Genomic DNA, 10076 nt, shown 5'->3' with positions numbered 1-10076 from the left:
CCAGGAAGACCTGGGATAAGGTGGTGAAGCACGACCATCGAACATTGGGTCTCACCGAGGCAATGACAAGTGACTGAGACCTTTGGAGATATGTTGTGCTTGAGAAGACCCAGCAAGTCAAGTGAGACTATAACCATGGCCTATGCCAGTGCTGTATAACCAGCCCATTTACGAGTACCCTTCAATCATTGGACAATAAATTACGCTTGCAAAGACCTGTTGAGGCAAGTGAAATCGTTGTTGTGGCTGATGACAGTACCGCCTGATTGGCACCCGTGCCAGTGGAACCTTAAAAGCACCATTCGAATGTGATCGTTGCCAAGGCTGCTGACTGTTTCCTGTGCTGGTGGCGCGTAAAAAGCACCATTCGAGCATGGTCGTTGCCAGTGTCGCTGGACTGGCTCCTGTGCCAGTGACACGTAAAAAGTGTCATTTGAGCTTGGCCGGTGCCAGTACTACCTGACTGGCTCCCATGCCAGTAGCACATAAAAGCACCCGCTACACTCTCAGAGTGGTTGACGTCAGGAAGGGCATCCAGCTGTAGAAACTTTGCCAGATCAGATTGGAGCCTGGTGCAGCCTTCTGGCTCACCAGCTCTCAGTCAAAGTGTCCAACCCATGCCAGCATGGAAAGTGAACGTTAAACGACAATGATGATGATGATGATGATGATGATGCTGCTAGGCCTTCCACCAGCACTGCCAGGCTAGGGATTTCTGGAGATTACCCATAGTCCCTGGGTTGAAAGTCTTTCAGAACAGACTCAGCACCTGCTTGTACATTATTGGACACTGCATACTGAGCTCTTCACATATAAGATGGATGATATCCTTCACAAAAAGTGAAAGGGCTGACACTCTAATTTGGTCAGATAAAAACTGAGACAAAAAGGGGAGATAGTAGTATATATCACAAGCAATGTATGTGTTTGCCAAAATCTAGTATCATCTGCATCATGAGATCCAAACGTTTCCTAAATAGTACCACTCTACCATTTGATCTGGACCAACAAAGAGAGGTGAGCACTTTGTAGTTGTTGAGGATGGTCATGAAAGTATGCATTCCAGAAATCTTGATTGTTATCACATCTATTACCTTGTGACCTGAAATGATCAAACAAATGACCTTGCCTCCAAGCTGATAGCTCCATTGCATAGATTTATATAGCTGATTCTTGCTACGGCCTGGTTGCTTGAATATTAATAATAATGATAAGGACAACAATGATGATGCCACTGACAACAAGGGTTTGTTAAGAATAAAGCCTGAGATTTTTAAGACAGGAAAAACAGAAGAGGTGATGTTTAAATAAATTGAAAGAACATCTAAGAATTAAAACTAGTTATCTACTGAAGTTGCCTTCTGACAAAAACCAAAAATCTTTAAAAGGACAAGAAAGGGGAAAGAGAGAGGGAGAGAAAGAGAGAGGAAGAGAAAGAGAGAGAGAGAGCAAAAGAAAAATAATAGCTAAGTTCATTTTAAAGTTTATACTTCTCGGTAATTCATTATACAACACTCAGCAAGACGTAACCAAAGCCGTGGGTTGATCTGGTAAACTTGGACAGCTTGAATTAAACAATCAAATGCAGCTTGAGGCATTCCGCAGTGTAATAGCTGAACGCCCATGTTATACAACAGTTCATGATGCCGACTCATTCCAACAGTTTGAAGAGGAGCACTACATTTTGCTGAAAAACACAAATAAGCCATAGAGAATAGAAATATAGATAGCTAGAAAATGTATTTGTCTAATTCTAATAAATTATGATTCATTCATATATTTCTTAAAAAGTTAATAAACAGCCAGAGTGAAGTAGTCTGAAGTAATGAAGGAGCAGAAGTGGGTTACAGTAGAAACTTATTTTCAGCAAAGTGACTGAGACCTTTGGCAATATGCTGTGCTTGAGAAGACTTGTCAAGCCAAGTGAAATCATAGGCCTGCCCAATGCTGGAGTCACATAACTAGCATCCATGTCAGTAGTATGCAAAAGCACCCACGTCAGTGGCACATAAAAGCACCCAATACACTTTTGGAGTGGTTGGCATTAGGAAGGGCCTCCAGCTGTAGAAACCATGTTAAATCAGACTAGAACCTGGTGCAGCTCTCCAGCTTACCAGTCCCAGTCAAACGGTCAAACCCATACCAGCATGGAAAGGAGATGCTAAATGATGATGATGATAATGATAAGTTTCATATAAGTTGGAACTTCTCTGAAATTTTCTGTAAATAACACCCTGATCAAGCAGGTCAGTGATGCAAGGCATTCCAGTTGTAACTATCCTCTATTTTTTTTTTTATATCTGACGACGAGTACATTATCCAATGTCATTATCATCATCGTTTAATGTCTGCCCTCCATGCTAGCATGGGTTGGACGATTTGACTGAGGACTGGTGAACCAGATGGCTACACTAGGCTCCAATCTGATTTGGCAGACTTTCTACAGCTGGATGCCCTTCCTAACGCCAACCACTCTGAGAGTGTAGTGGGTGCTTTTATGTGCCACTGGCACGAGTGCCAGTCAGGCGGTACTGGCAACGGCCACGCTCAAAATGGTGTATTTTATGTGCCACCTGCACAGGAGCCAGTCCAGCGGCACTGGCAACGATCTTGCTCAAATGTCTTTACACGTGCCACCATTGTATCCTGCTTTTTTAAGACAGTAAGGTATATAATTTGATGGAGATTTAGAAATTATCTATGTAATGTAATTGTGATAATGTAATTACAATAAAAGTTTAGAAACAAGCTTCCATACTCATGGGATTTTTTTTGGCTTTGATTGATCCAAAGACTTTTTCTTAAAAATGTATAAAATGTTGACTCAATATCAATATATATTTTTTAAAAACATTAGACATGTGTAATTAAGAAGTTTGCTTCCCCAACCATGTGATCTTGGATAAGTGTCTTCTACTATAACTCTGGGCTGACCAAAACTGAAAGAAGTATGTGGTGTGTATACATATATATATATATTGGGGATGGCAACAAGAAGGGTATCTGGCTGTAGAAAATCTGTCACACAAATAGAGCTGCACACACACTCACATCTCTATATATATACACATACATACATGAGAATATAGCGTTAAATTATAAATTTATAGTATCTTACTGTGAATCATTACTCGTAATTTAATACTATATTCTCCTACCTTTTATGTGTTTGTGTGTGTTTTTGTGTGCCTATGTGTGTGTGCCTGTGTCAACTAAAATTACAAAATCATTAGTTATAAGACTGTTATTGCATTAGACTACCACACTACTAATTTGAATATAGAGCATTTTTAAGACTGTATGATAAAATAAACAACACACATGCATATATATAATATTTCTCTTATTTTTCATCTTTTACTTGTTTCAGTCATTACACTGCAGCCATGCTGGTGCACCGCCTTGAAGAATTTTTAGTTGAATGAAACAACCAAAGTATTTACTATTTTTAAAGCCGGGTACTTATTCTATCGGTCTCATTTGCTGAACTGCTAAGTTATGGGGACATAAACATACCGACATCAATTGTCAGGTAGTAGTGGGGGAAAACACTGACACAAAGGCACACACGTAGATATATATATATAATATATATATATAATATATATATATATATATATATATATATATATATATATAATATATATATATATATATATATATATATATATATATATCTATAAAGAAAAGGCTTTTTTCAGTTTCCGCCTATCAAATCCACTCATAAGGCTATGGTTGGTCCAGCATTACAGTGGAAAACATTTGTCCAAGGTATCACATAGGACTGAACCCAGAACCATGTGATTGGGAAGCAAGCTTCTTACCACACAGCCACACCTGTGTTTATGTATGTATAAAAATTTCCTTTACCTGGATCATCACAGGATTTTTTAAGATTTTTTACAGCACTTTCATTTTCTGCCACTGCTTTACGGAAGTAAAATGCTCCCAGATGGTGCTTCCGTGTGTTGAAATGGATACAGCCAAGGTTATTGTAATACATGACAGGCAAGCAATTCCCTGACTCTGAGATGACTGTGTTTTGAGGTACAGTTCCCAGCATCTTTATTACTTTACGTGAACTGCCCCGCAGGTATTCAAAATTGCTTTTCAAATATACTACAGAAGGGTTCTGAAAATACAAGAAAGAATATATAAATATGTATATTTTGCATGTATAGTTACACACAATATAATGTGATTACATTTTATTGTATTAAAACATGGGTTCAACAGAATGTATGTATATATGTGATAACAAGGCTTAAAAACCCATTGCACAACCAAACAAACAAGGCTGACTGTGCATTAGCTTGCATTCTCAACATTTTAAGGGCAAAATTTTGTAAATAGCAAAGGCTGTACAGGATTGCCATATCATCAATCATCTCAGTTGTTTTATCTTTTCTGTGAGACCCAACATCTTGTGATCTGATTTCTCCAATCCATCCTACAATTCCCTCTATCTTTTTGCATGCCAACACACACACATTACTTTTTCATCCAACACTTATAATTCATAAATATTACATATCAACATCAGCAAGTTACCTCACCTTCATGTTTTGACTGATGTCATTTAGTGCCATGCATCTTCATTACTGCACTTGTACTCCTTTTTCAACTAAGGTAACATTCAACACATATTCAACAAATCGCGCATACTTTATTTCTCTCCAGCACCCATGACTCATTATCTTGTTGTTTTACACTTCCTATGCATGTTTTATTCATTCTAATCTTCATATAAAAAGAGAAATGCTTGTTGCTAACAGAAGTAATAGCTCCCTCTATTTCATTACTCCTTTCCTCTAGCCACTCTAATGTTGCTACAGCCATTTCCAATAGTAATTAGATTACCTAAACAGCAGAAACTGTCATTACACTAAGAACTTACTTTCCTGGGTATACCCACAACTAACTACCCCTGTGCTCATATCATATTTGATGTTTTGATTCTCTGTAAGTCTGCATAGATTCCACTGCTTTTTTGTGTACTCACTGCTTGCACTCAACATACAGTATTGAATCCTTATCTACTAACTTTCTGCATATGAATGTAGTTAATTTCTACTCATACACACACACACTGTTTCTCTTGCTAACACTTTGGCCATTTCCTTCTTGACCTTTCTACCAGTGGGTTTTATACCATGCGTCCAGGATTGGAACTTTTTTTCTGTCACATTTCAACACAATTATGCTATGATGACTAGATCATCAGCATATTAAACGCTCCTAATCTCAAGTAGTTTTGAACTCAAGGACTACAATCATAAAAAGTGGCTAGAGCTCTGGTGAACATCTATTTGTATACTGAATTTCTCACTGAACATGTTGCCAATAATAACCATGCTAAAAGCACCTTCATGGGATATTCAACTTTCTCTGGTGCTTATTAAGCTACAATATAAGGAACCTTGTAAATATCTTCTGCAATATAAAGAGGTTTTTTTTTGTCTTAACCTAAAACACCTCTAGCTAGAAACCTGACATCTGTGGTTTGGCATTTAAGTACACACCTAAAGTGCAACTTATAGGAGATAACTCTATTCAGAATTAATTTGCTAAAACTCTCTCAGCAATTTAAAAAACTTTGTATATAAGTTTCAGTCAAGTGGATCACTTAACAAATGAATGCATGCTTAATTAATTAATTAAGCAAGTAACTATGTAGCCTGATACTTTTGACATCTTTGCATCTGTACCTGATGGACTCATTGTATCTGAAAAAAGATGAGACAGCTATGGTCATAATGCCTTTGGCTGTAGGTCTCATCAACCAAGGCTGTTCTTTGGCTAAACAACACACATTCAATATATGTAGATATGGCAAAATATTACTACAGCAGAAAATGTGTTCAACCTTTGATCATTCCAAGTCTGGTAAACAAAACATATCCTTACCCTTCTCTATCAAAGCCACTCATCCAGGTCAGTGATAAAGAACTTTTAACAAAGTTACCAATCCTTCAGCTGAACTTATTACTAAGTACTGAGAGAGGAATCTTCCTGTCAAAATATAGACTGATAAGACTCTGTATATCTGTCCTATCAATTCAGGTGTACTTCAGAGTTCCGTTATCTCTCCATTCTCACAACCATCTATCTACACGTACTCTCATCTGCATAGAACACACCACTCTAATATTCCTCCACATTACTTTGATTTCACACATTAAAAAGAAATCCATGCTGGCTTGGAAAAAAAATCACTTAAAACTTGATATACACATAAGAAATATAATGGAATTTGATTCTAGTTTGTAGTCTTAATATATTATAATCCCATGATTTGAATACTTACAGTTGCTTGGCTACTCATCAATACTTTGATTTCTCGTTTGCATGCTTTTAATGACTTCATCATTATCAGACATCGGGTTTTATACTGAAATTATGACACAGAAGAGATTGTTATAAAAAAAAGCAACAAAAAATGGAAAAAGAGTTAACAAAATGTTTTAACCTTGTGTGTTACAGGCAATCATGGGCACTATATCCTTAAATGAGTGACACTACTTTGAAGAATTTAGGCTACTTGAGAAACATCAACATTCATCATAGAGCATCCCCATTCCCATGCTTGCATGGATCAGATAGAATCTGTTGAGGTAGATTTTTTTAAGGTCAGATACTTTCTCTGTCACCAACTCCCACCTGTTTCTAAGCAAAGTAATATTTTCCTATGGCCAGACACATTTTTCATGGAAAAGTAGAAACAGATAACATTACTTGTATAATGGTGATATTTGTTTACAACCATCATGTGATATATAGCCAATAGTACAGATAAACACACACACAATGTGTACAATGGGTTTCTTTCAGTTTCCATCTACCAAATCCACTCACAAAGCTTTGGTCAGCTCAGGGCTATAGTAGAAAACAATTGCCTAAGGTGTCATGCAGTGGGACCGATCCCAAGAGCACATGGTTAGGACGCAAGCTTCTTAACCACAGCCACAATTTATTGGTGTAGAAGAGATTTTTGTCCAAAGTATTTTTAGTGAAAGTATATTAGCATCACCTGAAAATTAAACTCTGACTGCAGTGTTGTAGAATAAGAATACACCCTCATTTTACTAATTCACCTCTTCCTCTATAACATTTGTCATTCAGTAACCAAGACGTCTTTATTTTTTTAAATCAAAGCACAAGGTCAATTTTTCCACCAGGGTGGTTATATTTCATTGAATACACTCCAGTAGATTACTGGTACTTATTGATATCAGAGGGATGTAAGATGAAGCAACGATAGAATTGAACTCAAAATATAGAGAGAGCATTTAGTCTGACATGCTAACAATTCTAGCCTGGTTCTTTTATTGACCCCAGCAGGATCAAAAGCAATGGTGACCTCAGCAGGATTTGAACTCAGAACATAAAAATGAAAATACTATAAGGCCTAACAATTCAGCCAATCCACTATCCTTAGAAATAATAATAATAATGTTTTCCAGCATTATTATTATTACTAAGGTAATAATAATAATGTTATAAATTAGATAGATGGATTTAGTTGGTTTGGAAAGATGAAAGGTAAAGTTGACTAGAACAAGATTTGCAATCACTTCAAAATTTGGTCTATTTTGAAATCATTATAAAGGTATAAGTTGCTAGATGTGTTTATATGCATATATTATATGCATGCACACACACACACACACACACACACACACGCTTGAACTTAGAAATTTAACATTTAACTTACCAAACTAATTTTTGGCCGATACAGTTCTGAGGTCCCTAATTCACTTGCGACAGAACTGTCTAGGCTTTCATTTTTATCTACTTTGTCTCCTGAGGGGCTGTTATTGCACTTGGTAACATGAAGAAGAAGTTTCTCTATATAGGATAACATTCCCATTGCCTTCTCAGGCTGAAAGATGCAAAAGCAACAATGAAATGAAAATATTAATGACTTCTAAGGATGCAGTATTTTGTTATGCAATCATAATATACTATAAATATATCAAACGATTTTATAAGTCAAACCGTGTTCTACTGTGTTAGTAATGCACTTTACATCGCTTGTTAAGGTTATCTCTACAGATATTCTATAGCACTGATTTTTGTTACACATTTTGTATCTGAGTTTTTGCTTTTTCATCAGCTGATGAAGGAGCAAAAACTCCCGAAATATGGCATATATGTCCATTACTCTTTTCTTATCTTTGTCTCATTGTTTGTTTATGTCTGATGTCTCGGATACGAAATGGCATAACAAAAATCAGTGCTGGTTATAATTTCTATAGAATATCTGTTGAGATAACCTTAACAAATAATGAAATGAAAAGCTTGAATTTTTATAGTTCAATGAAATACAACAAAAACTTAATAATGAATATAAGATATTCATGCAAAATTTCTTAAAATGAACCACAAGTATACAGATAGAGTAGATTAAATAAATAGTTAAATTACATTTAAGGTTTCATATGGCCAGTTCCTTATTCTGATTCCTGTAACATTAACCTTTTGTTGAGATACTCTGTGTTTATTTCAATTAATTTTAAATATAATGAAGAATTTAGTAAAATAATTTTGTTGTCATAAGCTAGTGTTAGGAACAAATTACAACTAAGGTTTGGTGGAAGATTTTAATTCAGAACTTTTGAAAACAAAACATTTGTAGTACAGAGTGAGAAGAGATCTCAGGCAGTTAGGTATCAAAAGGGTTGAGTGAATAAGAGATAGCAGCCTGTTGTAACTTTTCTAGAGAGGTTTAGTACATATCTTCCACAAGTAATTAAAGTGAGGTTTGTAAAATAAAATATCTGAGGCAGCTATGAACTCATAAACCATAAAATGACAATCCAAGATTATAAACTCTCATCTATTTGTTTCTAAATTAAATGAAGGACAAAGTGGGGGAAAAAAAAAAACATCTAGTCATTCAGTTAACTTTTTAGTTATTCTAGAGGAAGGTGCAGAATTATTCTTCTGAATAAATAAAAATCATAGGATATAGTCTAAATGTTTTTTAAAAACAGACAAAATAGAGAGAGAATGAGTTACTAAGTAAGGAGTATAACTGGCAACTGATATAAAAACTTTTTTAAAATTATTATTTTGATTTCATTTTTAACTATTTCACTTTCAGTCTCTCATGTTAAAAGATTATGTTTGTTTTACTAATTATGTATTTAAGTTGTCAAATACTAAATTGTTATATGTGACCACAAAGTCTTCAATTTCAGACTGTGTTGGTTCCCTGGGCAAAGCATATAACAGCTTATCTAGCAGATAAAACAATCTTCATGGTTGAGTACTATTAAAAAGAAAAATCAAAGCATGAAGAGTAGTAAAACAATAACAAAAGTATAACAGTAAATAGTAAAGGTTGAATTTAATTGAAACTTGGTAACTACCTGGTGAGTTTGAAGATAAAGCTCAACAAGCAAAAACAAGCATTTCCGCGTAAGGTTTTCCTCTGGAACAAAATAAAAGCACATTTGAGAATACTCCAGTTTTGCAGTAGTTCCCTCTCTTGAGAACTTTAACTTTCCAGTCATTGTACCTTAACTATTTTAAATTCCAAAGATGTGTGTGTGTGTGTGTGTGTGTGTGTGTGTGTGTGTATACATATTTTAACTTCAATACCACTAATTAGCATATATTTCTGTTACTTGAAGCAAATTTTGAGTATGATATGCACTGATTTTTCTCCAGTATTATAATGGGTGGAAAAAAGAGAGTTTAGTTAAATAACATTAGAAGCATCAGTTGTGGTGTGCAAGAGAGACGATTGCGCTGGTATGGACATGTGGTGAGAATGGATGAGGATAGCTGCGTGAAAAAGTGCCACACCCTAACAGTTGAGGGAACCCGTGGAAGAGGTAGGCCCAGGAAGACCTGGGCTGAGGTGGTGAGGCAAGACCTTCGTACATTGGGCCTCACCGAGGCGATGACTACTGACCGAGACCTTTGGAAATGTGCTGTGCGTGAGAAGACCCGGCAAGCCAAGTAAGATCGTTGCCAGTGCCCCTGGACTGGCTCTTGTGCGGGTGGCACATGAGATGCACCATTTTGAGCGTGGCCGTTGCCAGTGCCCCTGGACTGGCTTGTGCGGG

General features: G+C 36.2%; 1 protein-coding gene across 2 annotated transcripts in view; it reads right to left on the bottom strand.

The window, feature by feature from the left end:
* Positions 1-10076, bottom strand: part of LOC106882617 (CCR4-NOT transcription complex subunit 10) — a 59806-nt gene that overhangs the window by 17148 nt on the left and 32582 nt on the right. For both annotated transcript variants that reach the window (XM_052970699.1, XM_052970704.1), the window contains 5 exons: positions 9375-9436; positions 7715-7882; positions 6308-6391; positions 3871-4132; positions 1491-1687 (listed from right to left, as the gene is read on the bottom strand). In XM_052970699.1, the coding sequence (XP_052826659.1) occupies positions 1491-1687; positions 3871-4132; positions 6308-6391; positions 7715-7882; positions 9375-9436 (773 nt within the window). The remainder of the gene's footprint in view (positions 1-1490; positions 1688-3870; positions 4133-6307; positions 6392-7714; positions 7883-9374; positions 9437-10076) is intronic.

The sequence above is a fragment of the Octopus bimaculoides genome, chromosome 1, assembly GCF_001194135.2.
Source record: "Octopus bimaculoides isolate UCB-OBI-ISO-001 chromosome 1, ASM119413v2, whole genome shotgun sequence".
Classification (NCBI taxonomy): domain Eukaryota; kingdom Metazoa; phylum Mollusca; class Cephalopoda; order Octopoda; family Octopodidae; genus Octopus; species Octopus bimaculoides.
Note: the sequence above shows the minus strand (reverse complement) of the source record. Positions and strands in the feature narration are given on the sequence as shown.